The 21,565-nt window shown below is 44.3% G+C and overlaps 1 protein-coding gene across 1 annotated transcript in view; it reads right to left on the bottom strand.

Moving 5' to 3' along the window:
- The window catches only part of CMTM4 (CKLF like MARVEL transmembrane domain containing 4), a 36,393-nt gene extending 22,624 nt beyond the window's left edge, over positions 1-13,769 (bottom strand). The window contains exon 1 of the mRNA XM_085234782.1: positions 13,170-13,769. Within this exon, the coding sequence (XP_085090908.1) occupies positions 13,170-13,355 (186 nt within the window). The 5' untranslated portion in view covers positions 13,356-13,769. The remainder of the gene's footprint in view (positions 1-13,169) is intronic.
- Between the last annotated feature and the right edge of the window lie 7,796 nt (positions 13,770-21,565).

Below are 21,565 nucleotides of genomic sequence, written 5' to 3'. Positions count from 1 at the left end.
TCCAGTGATCAAGTTCATTTTAAAAACAAACAAAACATGCAACATGTTAACATTGCAAGAAAAACAACTCATTTTCACTGCATTCTGAAACATATAGATCATTTCAGATGGGGTGTGTAAATTAGGCAGTGAATACATGCAATTTTGGCACACAGAACATCACTTGGTTGATGTGTCGGTAAAGTACACAGATCTGATCATAAGTAAGTATTAGCCCAGGAGAGCTGCACAGCAAATCTGGCAGGCTAAAAGTCTTCATCTCAGCTTGTTTTCAGACAGAGCTCAGTTTCAGAAAAGGTTTAGAGCTGATCATTTTGTCCACTTTTCCCATAGAGCTCCTTAACTGCAATGAAAACATCTTCCTGACAAAGGAGGCAATAACTACTTTGGAGTCACACCTCTTTTAGTACACAAGGGTGATGAGCACCAACCAGAAGTTCTCCAGAAGCAGAAGTTCCAAGGTTGGTTCACTGAGGAAAAATGAGAAGTTGAATGTGGTACAGATCTCCTCTTACAGGAATAACTGCTCTCTCCCACAAACAACGCAGTGCAGCTTTCTTGGATAGAGTCAGTAAAGTTCCCTCTGAATGATGAAATGAAACTTTTCAGCTGTTTTCCTCTGCAGTGAGTACTTTGGGGGAATTTTCTATTCCATCCTAATTAGTTCAATTAGGTAAGATTTATAACGTCTTCTCTCTTTTTCCTCTTTTTTGAGGTTTAGTTTTGGTTTCTCTTCTACTTCCACCCTTCCTGAAAGGAACAAAGTAGGTACTGCATCAATGTGAAACTCCATCCCTACAAACACTTCTGCTTAATTCTACTAGGCACACAGGTCTACGCAAAGGCACCCGAAGCCACTGGCAAAAACACACTTCCCCCAAGCAAAGGAGATGCAAAAGCCAGGTCTACAAAAGCAGGATCAAGAAAAACGAGCTTCATAGGGAGCTGAGAACAGCTCAGGGTGTGCCGACTTACAGCCCAGCAGGGACAGTGCATCTCTGAGCTCTGTGATGGAAGAAACTTCCCAGTTGCCTCATTCCTCACTGCCCACTACTGCCCAGTGCAAAAGCACACAGGAGAAATCTCCCACGACAGCATCAAGTACAAGTATTATTTTCCAGTAATGATATTGGGAGCTTTTTTATTTTAATTAACCGGCAATCTATTAGCCAATATCACTGTTTGGAACATCTAGGACTGCCAAGGGAACTCACGTACAATCTGAGGCTATTCTATTCAAGAGTAGGAAAGCCTGCCTAACAGCTCGATTCAGAAGCCCCTTGCTGGAAAGGGATGAAGCTACTACAATTAAGAGCCTTTTAATTATTCTAACAGAGCCTCCACACTTGGATTCAACGTTCTTTGATTCAGGCACATCAGCTTCATACCATTATTGTAATTGTCTCAATTTTCCTGCAAATTCCCCTGGAGAAGAGACCTTAATGAAGAAATCATCTGCCTTAGGGCTATGTGAATGGCTTATATTTACATCATCTTCTTGGCAATGCAGGCGCATCAGACGTAAAGCACTGTATTTCCCCAAATGGAGAAATGTGTTACGACAGGCACCGACGCCGAAAGCAAGCTTTCAGGAGCTTGCTAACGCTCCATCTCTCCTGTCAAAGATAAAACACGCCGTGCTTTATTTTTGGAAAATAAATAATTTAAAAAATAATCCAACAGCTTCACACTAAAAATGAAGACAGCTCTGCAAGGAAAACAAAGTTAAGAAATGAGAGTTTTCCTGTTTATCTATGAGGTTACCACAGAAAGCCATACTGTGTGGTTCAATGACATGATTATGCATCATTTCCAAAAACCCACTAAATGGTCAGCATTTTTTCTGCCTGAAAAATACCCACAGAATATCAGTAAGAATGTCACACTACCAAGACATTTCTACATCCAGACTGTTTAAATTAACGGTACAGTAAAACACACATGCACAAAATCGAGAAGAAATAAATTGCTTTTGCGCCACTTAAAGTATCTGAAGACATTTAACTTTCTTGAATTAAAATCTAGATTTATTGTTCTCATTTACTTGGCCCAGCAGTTCTAACTTAATGTATGAAACCAAACGGGTCTCATTCCTTGCAAAGCACATGCATTTCCCACATCTAAAACAGCTGGCACAGAGATGAATATTCGGGATCATATGGCTGAAATGCAGTACTGCTCCTCCAGCAGGAAACCATCTTTTACCCGAAGCAGAAGAATGGTTGATTTCCCTCCCGCCTGCTCTTTGTCTGTATCCTTAAGACCAAAAGAAATGTGTTATTAACTCCAGTAATTGGACTGCAAGGAGCTTTAAATCACAAATGAGCATTAAGCTTTTCTTAAAGGCAAATTTAGGAAAACGATGCTTACCAGAGAAGGAAGCTTAAGCAAGCACAAGTAACTCAGCACCCTGCATAAGCTGTGCTCAAATGGCACAAAAATATAACATAGAACAAATTCAGAAAAACTCAACAAGACCTCCGGAATTCAACTTGGATTTGGGATTGCTAGTGATGATAGAAACAATACCAGAATTATTTAAACTTCGGACCTCACTGCACCTCTAAGGTTGCATGTAGCTGCAATCGAGTTTCCATTGTTCCTTCCTTCCTTTTTGGGTGTAACACAGCAAGCTTTCAGCACATTAAATATTGAGGAATCTTTACTAAATCAGCTGACAGTTTGCCACCACCATCCATTTTCTGTAACCTTCCAAAGATTCATCCACTGCTGACTTCCTTTCCTCTACTTAGGCAGAAGACCAATTCTAAATACAGAACATATTTCTGAGGCCAGAAACATTTTGCTGGCGCATTTTAGGAGTCATACTTAAGAATGAGCAAACTTCTTAAGGCTCAAAGTTAACAACAGAAAGATACTTGCTTTGAAACACTAAGTATGTAAAAACTTACACTCCAGAAAATAAACCCAGACTGAACTAAAAACAGAAGAGATCCTCAATTGACTCGAACAGAAATGCATAAGTTCTACAAGTGAAATTAATCGTGGCATCTAGAACGGAAGAAATCTACAAATAATGACTTATTTCCTGCTCTATATGCATTGGTACCGTTTTGCTTATTGCCTGGACACGCCTAGACAACAAACATTGTTATCTGCTACGTGTATGCAAAACCAACTGCAGCTCAGATGCTGTAAAACACAGTATGTTTAGCAGTTTGAGGTCGGGTGGTTTTTTGTTTGTTTGTTTGTTGTTTGGGTTTTTTGTTTGTTTGTTTTTAAAGAAAAATAAATATAGCTCTTCCTGTTACTAGTCTGCCAAATAATTTGGTTTTTTTTCAAATTACAATAACACTGTTCTTAAAGAAAATCCACTGTAGCATTACAAGTAATACATCCATGGGCAGATGGCTATGATGCCAAAAGCAGCAGAGCCCAGGCCTGCAGGGCTCTTGTCAAGGAATCCCAAGAGCTGCCACCACCCCAGTGCCACCCTCTACTTGGTGCCATTTACACCTAAAATTCTCTAATCCTAATTCCCCAGGAATGGCTCAGAGCAGCAAGAGCAACCGCACTTCTCCACACAAGTGAGAGCAGGCAGACGAGCCCACCTTAGCAAAGGCTTCCTTGTACCGAGCGGCACAGCCCCGATGAGCAGCCACAGCAAACCCACACTGCTCTGTGCAGGGCAATGCTGCAGCACCAGACCCAGACCCTACCACAGCCCTGCCCACCTCCGTCTCCTTCCTCCATGCAAGAGGCGCTGCTGCCTGCACAGCAATACACCTCTTCTAGGTTAGACAAAAAAGAGATGTAACATCACCCGTCCCGTAAGAAAAACGCCTATCAGCAGTTCCATAGGAACCCCATCCCACAAGGCACCCATCTGAAGATCACACACGAGGAAGGCAAACAAACCACGCAAACTGTAAGCAGCTTCTCCCACTGATTCCTTTCATTACAAACTTAAGTCCCTGATCCCCAGGAACTACAATTGCTGCATACTGCAATTCCATGTACGTTCATAATGACAGGAACTGCAAGATAGTAAGGACCAGAAGCCCAGCACAGCAAGTTGTACATCCCTACCTTGCTCACCCTTACATATGACACATCTACCTCTTACAGCCATGCTCATAAATGTACAGGCTTATTCTAGATCCACAGTACACTGCATTGGGCCAATGGCTTCAGTGAGTAAACATAAATACTCCATTACAGCAGGTCAGTTTCCCCCCTCTCTCTTCACAGTCTCCTGATATTTGAGATTTTGTTTTCCTCTTCATTGCCTCATACTCATTCTGACAGATATTTGTCAGCACAACCTTTTACAGCCACATCTCTCTCTCTCTCACTCCCAAGCTTTACAAGGCAGACTCTGCAACAACACTGCCTGCTGCAAGACAGCAAACGTGGTGAATCACAGAATCATAGAATGATTTGGGTTGGAAAGGGCCCTTAAGGTCACCTAGTTTCAACCCCCTGCTATAGGCAGGGACACCTCCCTCTTGACCAGGTTGCTCACAGACCCACCCAGTCTGGCCTTGAAAGCCTCCAGGGATTGGGCATTTACAGCCTGACTGGGCAACCTGTTCACCACCCTCACAGTAAAGAATTTCTTTCTAATATCTAGTCTAAAACCCTGTGAGCAGCCCTACAAGCCTCACCCAGCCACCCCAATGCCAAGGGACAGACAGACACGCCAAGGGCACAAATCCATGTAGAACAACCACTGCAGGCAGCACCTCAGGCTTCAGGGTGGGTAAGAAGTGCAATTAAATCAAATGCGTAACAGAAAAGCAGAAATACTGTAAGTGTGAAGCTACTCAGTTCAGTTTCTTCAAGTCTAATTTTATCACAATTTGACTGGCATTCGCATATCATGTTCTTAGACATGCTGGGTAAGGATAGGTCAGAAAAACATCACACATTTCTTCAGTGCCACACTAAATTTAATTCTGTACGCTCTGAATCCTTTGCATCCTCCTCAATCGCTGGCAGCTGCACTTACAGAGGCAGAAAAAGGAGGAAGAATAAAATGCTTTTCCAGAAGTCCCATTTACTGCTAGTCATACTCATGAAGCAGCATTAAAATAGTAACACAGTAAAAACTGACTAAAGGAAACAGAATGGGGAAAAATTTTCTTAACAGCTGAGTTCAAGAAAAGTTTAGTAACCCTCTCCCTGTTGACACCAAGAAAGAGGAAGATGCATCAGAGCTTCCTCAAGGTGAACGGTTTGACTTAATGACTATCATAATTGTTAGTTGCACTGAAAGGCCCTGGTCTTGTTTCAGCACTTACTAGCTTAAGAACGATAACATGTTTTCTATTACGTCAAGCCACAAGAACTCATAACTTATCATACCTTTGCCATCAAAAAAAAAAATCAGCTCTATACAGCTGCCCTATTTTTGTCTTTGGGCTGCACAATGTTCTGTATGCTGAGCACACACGCTCTCTGCCGGAACAAAACATGTTCTTGACATGGCACTTGCGTGATTCCTAAATCAAGTATAAAGATGTGGGCTACTGCTGCAGTTATGAGAATTCCTAACTCAGCTCCTAAAAAAAAAAAATATCAGCATTTCTGGTCTGCTTTGCTCATTCATAAGCCAACCTGCGCTGGAAACCACACTAGTTCAAACAACACTAAAACACAGCACCATAAACTCTGTAACAAACAGAAGGATAAATTAATTGGTTTTAAAAGCTAAAGGTATACTTCAACTGTCAAGGTATTTGATGTGTACGGCCTCACGTTTCACTAGGCTGCTTGGGTACTTCAGAGTAAGTAAAAGCTCTCTTTTAAGACCATCGTATTCAGTCCGTATCCTTTAAAGCTCGATTTAATCCAAATTATGAGAAAACATCAAACATCCCACAACTACTAAAACTAGAAAGGAATTTTAATGAGAAAACAATCAAGAACTTCGAGTAGTCCTAAGGAATCCATTAAAGTTTTTGGGTTTGTTTTTATTTAAAGGAAATGGTGCAAAATGTCCTTGCGATCCCAGCGTTCCCAAGATTGCAATCTGAAAGCTCCCTTAGATGCCATGCCTTAAAAGGCAAAAAGAGTCTAGACATACTGGTAAAACAGAACATGAAAAAAATAGATGTAGGCCAGAACATTAAAGAGCACTGCCAGCTGCACCGGGGAATGCGTGAAGCCCTCAGCCCGTCCGGCTGTTCAGACTGCACTGCAGCAGACCCAAACAGAAAGGAACCCACAGCTCTCACTGCACAATGGCAAATTCACCTAGTTGGAATTTTACAACTCAGGAACAGATCCGCCCCAGGAATGAAACCAACTCACACACTGCAGCCCAAGAACTATAAAACATTGTTAACAGCACAAAAGCCTTCAGGCTCTGCCAACATCATCTTGACCTGTGGGCTGTCACTGCGACCATCCCAGCACCGTGAGCCAAATACAGCCAGCGCTTAGGGAACATTCCTCTAGCTCACAAACACTTTTTTCCTAAGTGCTTTGAAGATGCTACCAAGCAATATTAAAGCAATATTGAACTGAAAGATCCTAATATTCACTACAAGGATTCATCTAAGTTAGTCAAGACATTTCCAAGCATTAGGTGCAACTCTTAGTTTCTTTTAGAACAGCATATGATTAAATTTCTAATTAACTTATTCATCACATTCAAGTCATAATATTATTACAATCAAAATTATTTCATGAGATGAAGGTGAACTAATGTTATTACTTACAGCACATAAGTGTTCCATAATATTTATTACAGCTGTGATTGCTACCTTCTTGCATGAACATTTCAGTTTAAATTGTACGAAAGTACAGAAAACTACTACAATGGAAATGCTTGTGTTTAATTACAGACGACTCAATTACCCAAAGCCACACGTCAGCCATGATGCTATCTGAACAAACTGCAGTGTGACCACACACTTCACCCTGGACATCTCCTACACGTTGAGATCGAGCACGGCTCAATCCATGCTGCCCTGCACCACGCTGACTTCTCAGTTGTGCTGAGTGCCGTGCCAGCTCCGAGACCTCTCTGCCCACAGCCAGCAACACTGCTGACACATTTTCAGCCATGACTGTACATTCCTACATCTGTTCCACATAAGGTCTGCACAGTAAGCTTCCGCTTTCCTCCTCCCGTTATTCTGAAGATGTGACAGTACAAGCTCTGGAGAAACCTGAACATGACTTCCATGTTTTGGAAGCAGCTGACTACATCAATCACCTGAGAATTAATTAGGTGACTTTTTTTTTCTTTTTTTTTTTTTTTAATTCAGAATGTATTTATTCAGCTCTGATTTAGAAATCATGACCGCTACCACTGACAGCAGATGACCCCCTGTTAAGACTTCTATTCAAATTACCCCATGGAAAATTTCAGTACTGAATTGCTGGTTGCAGGAAGCAAAGCAGGTACTTCTCACACACACCCCTGAGCAGAGGGGGATGACTATCAACCAGTATGAAGATAAACTGGCAAACTGCATTAACCAGCAACAGAAGTAACTGATTCCTCCTGTACCGCTTACGTTTCAGGAAAACCACAACCTCTTAAATTTCTAGTCCTTCTCCTTGTCTTACCTTAAAGTGATAATTAAATCTCTGGGGAGGCTCATCACAGAAGTGCAGGGGTTGGGACGGCCCTCTGAAGGTCATGGAGTCCAACCCCTGCCAAGCGGCTCCCTGCAGCAGGCCGCACAGGAAAGCGTCCATGCAGGTCTCCAATATCCCCACAGAAGGAGCTCCACCACCTCCCTGCAGTACTCTGTCAAGAAATTTTTTGTTGCCTTTCTGTGGAATTTCCCATGTTCCAGTATGCACTCACTGCCCTCTGTTCTGTCAGTGGGCACTGTTGAAAAAAGCCTGGCCCCATCCAGCTGATGTGCCAGATCTCCCAGCCTCAGGCAGATCACCAGAAAGATGAAAAGAAGCTGCATTCCAAACCATAACCCCTTTACAATTACAGTTCTCACTGCAGCATCTACAATGAGTACTATGTATCTAGTACCACTTACCCTCACAATAGTAGGGAAAAAATAGAGCATATAAATTACAGAGATTACTGAACTTTTTTCCTGAAGGCAGAATTTAAAGCTATCCAGCATCTTAAAGAGAAATTTCTAACTGGATTTAGGAGTTTAGCAGCAGTAGGACAACAGCCCACGTCTAGATGGTACTTAAGAGACCCCATGAAAGAGCCATGAAAATGGCTTTTCCTGTGGATGAAAGCCATCACTTCTTCTTTACGCGCACACAGAAACAACAAAAAGCAAAGCTAGCTGGTGTTATCTCATCATCTGTCCTTCTATGGTCAATGTCAGTACAAAAATATCGTCGCACAGCACACAGAAATACAACATTTAAAGAAAAACTTTTCAAAGAGAAATGAAGCACCTCAGAGACACCCAAAAGACATGGCCTACCTAAACCGGATTTCTAAGCATATTTGTGTATTAAAAATATTATCCCTTTAACATGATACTGCGAGTCCTTTTTCTAGTGCCAGATGCCAAAGACCAGCAGTATCCAATGTCAAACTCCCTTGTGCACAGGAAGCTACAAACAGCACCAAGAACCCAAGCGCAACGTATGATGCACAAAGTCACCGGGACTTTTTACACAAACACAAATTTGCTGTTTGGAAACTACAACAGAACACAACCTGGGAGCCAGAGTTAATTGCAGAATGGCTATAAACTATCAACGTAACCCTCAGAAATACCAGGAGAGGTGCACAGAGTAGTGCAGGCAGATCACGGGACAACGAAGCGGAGAAGAGTTGTTCAAGCCCTGAGATGCTGAGCACTGGATCACACTGAGCAGTGGGGCACGCAAGTCATCCCACTCTCATCACTTCTGGGTGGGGGGATTCTGAGCTGAAGGCACAGGAGAGCTGTGATATTTAAACAAGATGGCTGGTTACACCTTGCACTAGTTCAAATAGCTGGCAGTTATCTTACTGCTTGGAACAGTAAATACTGCTTCTATTTTTTTTCTATTATAAACAATGAGAACTCTCCATAGAATTATTGTCGGTACATGAGGGTATCATAAATATAACGGGCTTTTTGCACTTTCATTTCTTCACTGTAATAGACTCCAATAGCAAAAACCTTTAGTGTAGTCCTGGCCTTAACCAATGTCTGGATCTGGGAACATACAATGATAGTAAGCCACACACAAAAAAAAACAAAGAAAAAAACCCACCCTTTTTCTAACCTTCAGCTACTCTCCAGCAATGAAGATGGAACTTTTAACTCAGAAAATTGTGAACATATGAACTGCTATTCCCACCAGATTTTGTCTAGCCCAAAATCTTCCCTCCACCAACGAGCAACAGCATACAGAACAGGAACCAGAGCAGAGAAGCACGCAGTGATACTTCCCAGTACGCTCATCAGTGACTTGCAGCCCAGAGACCTCCCAAGCAGAAGTATCATCTCCTTGAAGAGGAATCTGATGGATTTTTGGAACTGGCACATTAAGAACATGTCTAGTGCTGTCTGAGCCACAGGGGCCACCACTACCTACAGGGAACACCCAGCTTCCCCACAGCAGCACACCATAAGGGTTTATGACACTGCTTCCACCAGAAGGTTGCTCTGCAATCTTGCTGCTCCAGATGAACCATTCCAAACTACCACCAACATCACAAGAACTGGCTCAGGATTGCTTTGTAGATAAGTGCTCCAGCTACTTGATCCTAAATCAACTGCTTGTGAAAACCTAGCAGGATTCCAACAAGAACAGTGGGACTCCCATCAGGATTCTGACTTGTTTCCTCATCGCTCAGCTGGTTTCCTGATGAGAAGCCCACTAGGAGCTGCAGTTCCCAGAGAGATGGAGAAGCAGACAACAGGCAGGCATGATTTTCCACAGGAAAAATTATTTCAGTAAATATATTCTGACACCCAACTCCAATAATAATGGTAAGATTCTGCATCTTGCAGAGTTATAACAGTGAAGAAAAGACAGTAACACATTTAGAAGAGCTGCTCCCTTTCTCTCACACCTTCAATTTTATCTAAAGTCAAGCAACTCCCCACGAAGAAGTTCCTCATATGCCAAAAAAACATTCTCAGGAAAGGAGAGAGAGATTCTGTTAGCAAAAGTCAAGGGAAGGCGGAAAAAGATTTGAAACACAACAAATCAGTTGAGGATGTCCATAGGAAAGCTTTGCACTTGTATCTGCATCATCGTACAATAGTCTCCATGGGAAGTATTAAAGCCCCCCAAAGTATGAGAAACATAAAATCACGCCAGAGAAATGAAAATAAACTACAGAGCTTTCCTGCTCTCATCTCCAAGGGCAGCCATCACACCACTCGCAGCACATAAGGGCTCTAGCTTCTCTTGCCTTCTCCTGTCCCAATGTGACCCACTGCTCAGCACCTCCCTTGTTTCCTCCCAAAGAGGCTCATGGCTCTACCCAACCTCCATTAATCCAGGAGCTTCCTCACACATCCAAACACACACATAAAGCTATCCCACTGCAATGGCAAGGTGTAGCTAAAGAGCTGTTTTGGAAAGCTCACCTAACAACAAAGTATTCAAAAAAAAAAAAAGATAATACCTGCTCAACGCTTAGCTCTTCTACAAGGCTATTTGTTCCTATTACTTTCTCACCAGTCTTCATATTACATGCTAACAGCCATAGCAGTCAGCCATATGTACCACAAGGTCACTAAACTTAGCCTTCACTAATGAAAATTCCAAATATCAGAATAGTTTTCTTGGTTCGCGTATCATTTTATCATTAACAACCACATGCAATGCTGCTCACCCTTATCTGGGAGCTGAGGAAATGAAAGCCAAGTGAAGACCTGGAAAGTGCTGATCATGACATGAACCATCAATGTTATCATATGTTCACAATGCAGCAGGGCCCCTCTAAAGGGCAGTTTATGGCATATTCTCTTGAGATATGGATAACGAGCTAAAACTGTCCTCCCATCTAGCAGCACTTCAATTACTCCACAGGCCTCCCCCTCACACCGCTTTCCATCTTGCAGCAACTCCTGCAGCAGCATTTCAAACGGATGAAGACAAACCTACAGCAACGTAGAGCTCTGCAGGCCCTTTCAGGCTTTTGCCTTTTCCCCATTCCTGGTTCCTTCTTTTGAGGACCAGAATGGGACACGTGGATTGCACCATGGCAGCACCCAGAGCCCTACCCCACACACAGCACGAGAGCTGTGCTGTGGGAGTCCTTCAGTGAGAGATTAATGCAAGTGGCAGTGCTTGTCCTGAACTGATAGTTCTGCCTGCCAACCTAACACAAACTCTGATGCTAAATGAAGCATTGCACTGTCATCTTTCCTGCTGCATTTCTTTCTTAAACCAATATTCAGAGACACTGTTAATCTCACACTTTTTTTTGGGGGGGGGGAAGGATGGGGGAAGGGAAGGTTCCTATCTGTGCAATAAAGGAGTTCCTCCTCATTTTTAAAAACAAGTCAGCACTACACAATGCTTTGACACATTTCAGTTCCCACAGTACATTAAAGGCATTATTAAGCATAATAACAACTAATTACATTTGGCAAATAAGTGAATTCAGTGCATCATGGAATGAGTTCTTCCTTCTCCTTCTCCAGGACCGCTCTGCTTCCAGTCAGCATGCAGAACTCAGCATCTTGCCCCACCGGTCATTACCACAAGCCACACAGCTCCTCTGGAACTCAACCATACAGAGCCTGAGCTTGCTGAGGTGCTGCATAGGCCTCCAGTCTACACCAACTAATGCAGTTTGTCAGCTTCCAACCACTGCAATCGCACGCTCCACACGTGAGCTACAACGTGTCTCCAGTGGGACATGTTCCGCAAACCTTTGAAATTAGTTCCATATAAATCCATATGTTTTCATAACAATGTTTTAAAACACTATCTTAACAATGGATTTATTTACTTATCATCAATGATCACTCGCTTAATGGCAGGCTTCAAAGGTGACTTGCTGGAGTTACCAGTGTACTACAGAAGAGATCAGCGTGGGGTCAGAAACAAGGATCCCGAGGGCAGATGGCTTTCACCTACTGGGCAGCCCTACTGCACAGCTGGTACTGCAGGGCCAGTTTCAGCAGCACAGCAACAGGTCGGCACTGCACAGCAACAGCAGGTCCTCCGGCCTCACTCCTGAAAACATGCAATGCACACACTGCTACTGCCTGCTCAGGGCACTCACATAACATTCCCACATTTTGCTATATGGCACAGGGACAAGAACACAAAAGGCACTTCCAACTGCTGAGTTCCATTGGGTTTCTGTAGACGTGGTGACAGCACAACCTGCTGTGACCCCGCACTCGCTGCTGGACCTGGGGTACTTCGACTGCACCTTACTTGAAACCTGCACGTGTAAGCTCTGCCTTGCACAAACAGCAATGGTTTTGAATGCTGAAGTAATGCATGAGTTTTACTTTTTTTTCTTTTTAAATGCTACAGCTCTCAAAGAACTTATTTATTTTACAGAAACCATTTGCAGCACCCCATAAGAAACTACATAGAAACCTGTTTCCAAATTACTGCCGTTTTCGTATCTATTTTAAAACATTGTTTAAAATCCATTTGTTAATTTCAAGAACGTGAACAGCGTGCAACTGCAAAGTGCGGCCCGCATGGAGCCCACCGTCAGCAGCACCTGAGGAGCCGGGAGCCATCACACACGACCGCAGCGGTGCTCGCAGCCCCCCGAGGGCTCCCAGACAAGCGACGGAGCTGGGCAGCGCCGGATGAAGGAACGCTACCTGAATTGGGTTGGTTTTGTTTCTTGTATTGTTTGTTTTCAGGGTTTCTCCTCACTTCGGGCACCGAGGGAACTCGGCCCGGGACGCACGCAGAGAGCGGAGCGCCGGCACAGAGCAGCTCCTGCCCCGCGCCGCTCTCCCTTCGCCTCCCAGGAGCGGCTCATCGCTCCGGCACCGCGCGCGCCCGGCACCGCTCTCCTCACGGGGCAGGAGGCCGGGCGGCATCCCGCGGGCGCGGGGAGCGGCCCAGCAGGTGACGGACGACGGAGGTCACGCTGTTCGCTCCGCGGCCGCCTCGGGCCGAGACAAGACGCCCCCCCGCCGCCGTGGTCCTCGGCGCGCCCGCAGCCCCGGCCCGAGAGCCGCTCCCGCCCGTCCGCTCCCGAGGAGGACGCCCGAGAGGCCGCCAGGCGCCGCCCGCCCACAGGTAGGCGCCCGGCCGCCCCGCGGCGCGGTACTCACCACCTCGGCCAGCTTGATCCTGCCGAAGGTGCCCCGCAGGTAGTCCAGGTCGCAGCGGAGGCCACCCAGCCCGCGGCGCTGGCTGACGGGCTCGGTGGTGGGCTGGTAGGGGCTGCTGGCCCCCGAGATCATGGAGGTGCTGGACGCCTCGCCGTCGAAGCCCTCTAGGTCCTCGCCGTTCCTCATGGTGCCGGGCTCGGCGCCGCCGCGCCGCCGAAGGGGTGGCTGAGCTGAGCTGCTAGCGGAGCGCCGGCCGCATGGCCGTGCCGGCCGCGGGGGCTCCGTCAGGCGGAGGGGCGCGGGACGCGCGAACGCCGCATGGCGCCGCGCCCCGGCCCGGTCCGGCCGCCTCGGCCGCTGCCCCGCGCGGCAGAAGCCCGCCCCTCTCCGCCCCGCCGCGGGGGGGCGCCCTCGCCCCGCCGAGGGCCGCGCGGAGTCGCCGTGCCCGCGCGCGTCTCCCGGCCCGGGCTCTCGCCGCCCCGCTCCACTCCCGCCGCTCCCGTCTCGGCGCAACAGCTCCGGCCGGGGACGTTGCCGTTGCCGTTGCCGCCGCTCCGCCCCCCTGCGCTCAGCGGAAATGGCGGAGAGAGCCCGCTCCGCCCCCCGGCCCTGCCCGGCACCTGCCCCCGGGGCCGGGTCTGCCCGCCCCGCCCGGAGCCTCCCGGCTCGGGAGGGGCAGCACCTGCCCGGGGCCGCTCCGTGTCCCGCCGGCGCGGTGCCTCCCGCTGCCTCCCCGTGGCTCCGGGCGGTCCGGGGCGCGGCGCTTCGCCTGGTCCTTGCCTGTTTTGTATTCGCGGTAGAAGTTCCCATCGCTGAACCCGCACGTATCGAAAATAGCGTTGCTATCGTTCTGGGTTATTCAAGGTGGCCTTTGCGTTCGCAGAAAAGAGAACTGCAGCCCTTATTCCTGACATCCCTCATTTCTGTCACAGGATTTTCACATATATGTTAATTCCTCTAGTGCTTTTCTCTTGCCCGAGTGTTTTACCATCGCAGTATTGCTGTCCCCCAGTGACACAGGACTATAAACCTTGCAATATTTTTTCCCGTTCCCATTAGGTTCTGCTTCTTTATCAGTTCTCCACCTGTGCCCATACATTTAGCATTTATCTGCAGGAGATAGCACGCTGCTTTGAGAAAGCTCTTGAGCAGTGTAACATTTCTAAACATCCAGCAACCAGTATTTGGATTTATCTCCTGCACTTCCAATCTAAACAGCAGTAAAGGAGAAAAAAGGTGGTACTGCAGAAGGCAACTGAAGGTCAAGGGGAGAGATTGCTGACAGATTTAGGAAAAAAGCAAGATAGAGGCCTCAATTCCATTTCAATTCCACCTTTTTGTCTTCTGTGAAGCCTTCTGCAAGCTTTCAAAGACCTTCGTTTTCCATCTAAAATGGAGGACACAAGGTCTAAATGCATTTAAAATCATCAAAGCACTCAGAGAATGCCGCAAAGTACGAAACCACTGAAAATGCTCCGTTCTTCAGGGAGCTAATTGCCTGAGTCGTGAAAGCACGGTAAGCATTCTCTTTGTTGCAAGTCTCTGCAACGTTATTTGAACACAATTACGGGCCGTGCTTTCAGCAAGCATGTTGACACCGTCACAGACGGTGGTTTCAGACGTTCTACCGTGCTGCTGTGTGCAGGGCAGCAGTACTGGCATCACCAGCCGCGGCCACGCTGCCCCTTTCGGCACTGTGAAGCATGCAGTGAGCTTCCCCATGCTGTAAGTGGCACAAAGCCAATACCAAGCCATACTGAGGGGTTTTCTGGCGTCCTCTTGGATGGGTGGGTGGGCTGGACAGACTTGGCAAGGGCTTGTGAGGTTTCTGCCAACATTTAACAAAGGAATCCTTTACACACATTCTTGCCTGTTGCGGCACCTTTTCACTCTGCTCCATAGCACTTGAAGGAAAAAAATGTCTACGTTTAATATGTAAATACTAGTATTGATCCAGTAAAAAGGTCATTGCATTCATCCAAGGCAAATCACATTGCTTTCAGATAACTTTGTTTTCACAAGTTCATGAGCTCTTCAAACAAAGCCTGCTATTTCACTGTGTGCCTGAACACAAGTTGGAAAATGGGGAACGAGTCAGTGATCAGCACTCAGGATAACATCAGTGCATAGAGCTAATAGCCAGGTCATCATGTTTGTCAGAGGAGACTTCGCATCTTTCTACAAATTGAGTGAAGAGTGGAAACAAGCAAGAACCTGGACGCTGTTCATCGGCGCTGTAATTAAAGATCTGTATTTCTACAGAACGGGTAAGCCAGCTTTGGCAGAATTAAAAATTCCGCATCAGAAAGAATCTCCAGGACCGTGGTGATAAACTTAACTAAGTGATAATCTAGGTGTTAAAAATGAGGAAAAAAATGATTTTAAACATTATCGCTGATCAGACTGAGCTCACATCTCAGCTATTCATACAGCCTTTAATAAACTTCAGCCTTCAATACACCTTTTAATAAACCTGTGAACTTCTTGTGGGTTCATTTCATTAAACATGTCTAAATTTCATTTTCAAAATTAACATATGGTTCTATTGCAAGTGACTACAACTTAAAACCAGACTTTAGAAGTTGCACTGGTATAGTTTTAATGCACAAAGTATTCTAAAGCTGATACATAAAATTTTGTTGATCTGAACAGTGTTTATTGTGAGGAAAATGTAGTTAAAGCGTGAAAGGAATTAAAATCCTAACAGGAAAGCTACATCTATGCAAGTACCTGCACAGAGCAGAGAGGTTCTTTAAGAAAATGCTCCAGTATTTCCACATGACCTACCAAAGGGAAGGAGCACTGGTATGCTGCCAAATTCCAGGAGAGCTGAGCAGTGATTAGAGTTTAACTCAGGAATCAAGAGGATTTTTTTACTTGAATTTCTCAATGTAAAAAATTCTGAAGCACTCTCAACTTTACAGTAAAAAAAAAAAAATCTAAAAACGTAATAAAGAACTTGCTTTAGGAAAACATCTGGTAGTTTTAAGTGCCTTATTTCAGCAAATTCTCCATTTTCACAGCCTGAGTGCGGCATGCACACATCAATTCTGTGGCCACTGGCAGCATAGGAAGCAGGCAAATAACTGCTCTGAGTCAGTTATAAAATAATGCAACATACAGCACGGATAAGACACAAGTTCTGAGACGGGCTTTCAGCAGAAAGACAACTGGATGCAATGGCAGGGAGTCAGGCAGTCAGTAACCTCTAACTGGCAGAGGATGGCCACTGTTGAGTGGGGCAGGGATACCCACCTGACCTCAGCCAAGCACAGCTGAAGAGTACTGCACAGCCTCACAGGCTAAGAACGCTCAACACAAAGCCACCCCAAGAGCTGCATTCCTTAGCTAGGGGTCAAAGCAGTCATATAGAGGGAAGTAGTAAGAGAAGCAGACAGGAGAACAGAACGAACCTAATTTAAAGGGCAATGTATAAATGCTTCTACTGCTTCTCCCACTGAACATTCTCAAAACATAGTAATATATGTACTGAGAAGTCAGTGCCTGCTTCTCAATCCCGACATTTTGGTTAGGGTACTGTAAACAGGCGACTCCACAGCAACACAGCTTGTCTGGTTAAGAAACTACAGATGTAGCAACACAGTGTCTGTGAGCCCTGCTCACATCTACATTGTTTTACTATCACATCATCCCATGCATACTTCAACACCTTCACCTGTATTCCAGCACTCGGCAAAACAACCAGAGTAGCCCTGGAGGGCTTTACAGCCCCTGTATATTTGTGTGACCAATTCCCCCAGCATGTGCACCATGGGGCAGCTGTAAGAGCTGACAAAGGCAACCAGAGGACACTGGTGGCTGGAAGTCATCACAAGACCTGTCCCAGGCAGCTCTGTAGGGTTGGTTTCACCCTCTGAATGGGAAAAGGGGTAATATCACTCCTGGAATTTCACCATCAGTAAGCAGAAATTCCCCTTAAAAATAAAGACACTACTGGCAATCAAATCAGTCTTTGCAGACTGATGAACATTTTACATGCTATGAACAATGAACCAGTCAGAGAGAAATTTTTTTTCTCCTGGATTAAAATTGACATCTCCTTCAATAGCATCTACTGGCCCGTTCTCTCCCCTCGCCTTCCTCACTGATGAAGCATTCACTGATTCTTTTCACCTCCAAAAGCCTTCACGGACATCTGCAACCTGCAGTGCCAGACAGGGATTACACCGCAGCCACATCTGGGATGAAGGGCAGCAGACTTTCTACAGGAGGGAGGTGAAATTAATTTCTATAAAAAACAGAAGCAAAGCCTCATGTTCTTAAGAAAAGTGCCAGTGGACTTTTAATGATGCTGGGAACCAGCCAAGGCCGTGGGTTGTATTTCTTTTGAAAGAATTCTGTATAATGAAGCACACTGAAAAATATGCAGAGAGACTGACAGCAATGTTTACTTTATTCATGGCACTACATTTATTCAGGAAACAGAGGGGAAAAAAATCTCAACTGGGAAAAAAGGTAGTCTTCTTCCAATAATACCATAAAAACACACAAGTCCAGAACAGAAGGTCAGGGAACTGCTGTTCCCCTCTGACTGCATGGCCATTGCCATGCTGCCCTGTGGCATCTACAGTTTTTTGGCAAGAGATGGGAGTGTGGAGGATACAGCAGCCCTTTGGAGGGAAAAAGATCATTTTTATTTTTTGAAAAGGTGGAAGAAAAATTGTATAAACCATGTTTTACAAACAAAGTTTTAAAGGTCTCTCAGCAGGCTTTAAATAAAATGTATAAATAAATATGAAGATGAAGTACACTCACTGCATTCTTTCTTTCCATGGATGAAACGGGCCAGCGAAAACAACTGACCTCAACTGTTTTAATACTGTTTGCTGTTACGTAACCAAACCAAGCAGCTCCTTCTGCCTCTGGTGGAGAATTGCAAAGGTTTTAAAAGTTCATTTTTTAGTTATTCTTTGGAATTTGTTTTACCTACACTTATTGCTTACATCAGCTAATGTGACAGCAGTTCAAAGAACTTAATCCACTCAACAGCACTTAATTCCTACATGCAACAAAATTTGACATTCAGCAAATTTGGCTCTTTCCCTTCAGAGCATTTCTTTCTTTAGTTATTTGGTCTTCTACATGCAATGGAAGGTTTAGGCTTTCTTTTTTTTTTTTTTAAACAGGAAAAATAATTTTAAGTCTTCCATCTCTAGCTATAAACTCGAGGCAGGCACATTGCCCCAAACTTACAAGGCTGTATAAGCGGAACTAATAAATCCCAATTCCCCGCAGACTTCAGTCTTCTCTTCCCACCTTCCCACTCACCCCTCCCACTGAGCCCAGTGACCCAGCACCCCCCCAAGGGTCCCCTTTCACACGCAGTAGGCTTAACTCCTATTTATGTCCCTAACTACTGCTTGAGCAAAAGAAAGCAAGTGCTCTGCCAGGTTCCATGTGTGCAGACTGACAGATCTGCGCTTGGCCTGTCTCGCCTGCTGACTGGCCAAACTTCCTTGGCAACGCTTCCCTAAGCACAGGAAGTCTTGGATCTATCTTCTCTACTGAGCCACTAATTTTCATGCAACTGGTATTAGCTCAGTGAGCTCTGAGATCCTTCTCAACTGAACTGGCCCAAAAGACTCAAGTTGCTTATAATAAGGGGCTAGAATAGGACAGAGCACAAATGCAAAAGCAAGAGGAAAACTGTGGTCAAAGTAAAATATTTTAAGTATGACAGCATTCTGTTAATAGCTGTGCTGTACTTCTGCTAAGCTAAAAGGTGATCCAGAGAGATTCTGACAGGCTAAGTTTTAAATATTTCAGATCCTGCCATTTCCACTGGCAATCTCCCAGCCCTTTACAACAGCATTGCAAGGCGTTGCTTGTTTTTAAATCAAAACATCCTAACGCAGCCAGTTGAACAGCTGCTAGTTATAGCTGCCTTCTGGCAATCCAGTGTTTTTCTGGGTCACGTGTTGCTTTACCAGGAAAATAAACCCGCATAAAATAACTCAGGTTTATAACATACATGAATGTTGGTATTAATTCAGCAATCTAATACTCTTACATATATCAATGATTAATACACCACTTGTTTCTTTCAAAATTAGCTCCTGACAACAGGAGCCAACAATTATTACCAAAAGATACTGGTAGCTGTCAAGTTTTGTCATTCAAGTCACAGTGAGATTCTGTATCACTTCTTACTGACCTCCACGCCTAAGCTACACAAATCCAGTCCTGGGTTTGGCCACAAGTACCAAGTGCTCACCCTAAGCCTTTTGCCTTTGCTTTGGTTTTAAGTAATTTTCTCTGGAGTCAGTGACTGATCCTTAAATAAAATTGAAGTTCTTCCTTCTTCCCATAGTAGCCTCATCTTTCAGAGCAGATGAAGATTTTTATCTCATTAGCCTTCCAACGATCTCCAAAATACAGTCAGTATTTCACAAATAAACACTTGATTCCTCTGGAAAAGAGAGGTTTTAACTTGATAGTCATTTATCATCCACATCAAACAGATTTCATTAACCAACCACCGCAAATAACATTGATCTCCACCTCTGTCCTACCACTTACAACATGATCAATAAATTCAAGTAAACTTGAGTGCAACATCCAAATCTTCTCTGCAACCAAAATGGGTGTTAAGTCCTGTGTTCAAAAAACAGACATTAATTACTGAGACTCAGCCTAGCCATGTATTATCCTCCCCAACACCTCCCTAACACCTACCCACCATTCTTATGCACTCTTGGACCACGATTTGACTTCCCTGTTCCTGGCTCAGATAGGCCTTTACTTTGTACTGCAGTCAAATGGCCATTGTCAGAACAAAAACCTGGCTTCCAAGTGGAAACAAGCACAACACAAGGCAAGACAAAGATTGCAGCCAATCACTTGGAGCAATCTGCGCAAGTTAGAGGGCACTCTGCACTCTGGCTCAAAGTCCAGCAAACAATTACATGTTCTGGTCCGAGCCTCAGTAGCCATCTGAATCCATTATCTTTTCAGTAATCATATTCCCTCTTTTCCTGCCATTTATTTCACTCTAATCCTGCCACTTCAATCCCTCTCTCAAAGGGAAGTCCTTGTTCTTTTGAATGCTGTCAATCTGATAAACTGAGTGTCAGAGATTTAGGATTGCTTATCTCCTTTCCTATAAAACTTCACTATTTTACTACAAATTCTTCCTATGTTTGTGTAAGACTATTCCTAGAACCTTAATGTTGCAAAAATCCTATATTTTGAATAGTTTCTGAAATTGTTCTAAACCACTTCTACAAGGATGACATTTTTTACATGACCATAAAGGAACATATGAGCAAGCATTAACAACTTCTTTAAACCTACATTCATAGAGAAAAAAGGTAGCTTGTGCATGATTCCATCAGCTTCTGCACCCAAATTCAGCTCTCTTGTGTGTATGGTCAAAACAACTGTTTTTCTTCAGGTTGAACATTGCAATTTAAGCTTTTGTTCTGAAAGCAAAGAATCAGAGTGTCTTAGTTAAGAATCAGGAAAAAAAAGTTTAACCCATATTGGGGAAATTCTTAGAATAGTAATTTTACTGAAATTAATTGAAACTGGCTTTCATCTAGTATTTTTCTTTGCTATTTGCTCTTTGAAAGGCATTTGGCCTAAAAAATCTGCTACACAAGAATTATTAAGGGCTCATCACAAGAAAAAAATATACCATCTTAAAATGGTGTATGAAGCAGCATTGCTTAAAGGCACTGATCCTCAGTCCACCACCATCTGGAACACTGCATCTACAGAAAGCTTCAGTCAAACATAGTTAATAATTAATTATCAAGGAGAGAGGAGTCAAAGATCTTTTTCTTCAAATAAAATTTACAACTAGTAATGTTCAATCTACCACACAGAAAGCTCCACAATGCAAACAATGGCAGTAGAGAAAATTAATTGCTTCCACGTCTACAGCATTATCCTACAGACACTTTTCAAGTATGTATTTATTAATATGATGTACATGCCAGCCAGTATGGATAATTCAAATCTTTTACAAGAGTAATATTTCTAAACAGTGTGAGCACTATGCTCTTAGGTGCACTGCTGTATTTGGCACAAGAAATGTGCAACACACCAATACAACTAATTGTTTTTTTAAGCCAGCTTAAGGCAGACTTAGATGCCCCACCCACACTTCAATTTATAGCCATCCATGGTTTTGAAGCACTGTAGCACATTACCACTTGAAAAGCATTTATTTTCTTTTAAATGTATTTCAATTCCAAGCGATACAGAAGCACTGATATACATGCACATATCAGCACTTGCTTCATTCCACTTTTCTAGAAAGAAGAAAGCATGTTAGATCAGATTGTGTTCTCACCTACACTACTGCAACACCCACTACTTGGAATGGCTAATTATAAGGCACAGTAACATTTCACTGCAGACATCTCTGCTGT

This window comes from Meleagris gallopavo, chromosome 13 (assembly GCF_905368555.1).
Source record: "Meleagris gallopavo chromosome 13, MGAL_WU_HG_1.1, whole genome shotgun sequence".
NCBI classification, from domain to species: domain Eukaryota; kingdom Metazoa; phylum Chordata; class Aves; order Galliformes; family Phasianidae; genus Meleagris; species Meleagris gallopavo.
The sequence above is the reverse complement of the archived record's forward strand: the minus strand, read 5'-3'. Positions and strand labels throughout refer to the sequence as shown.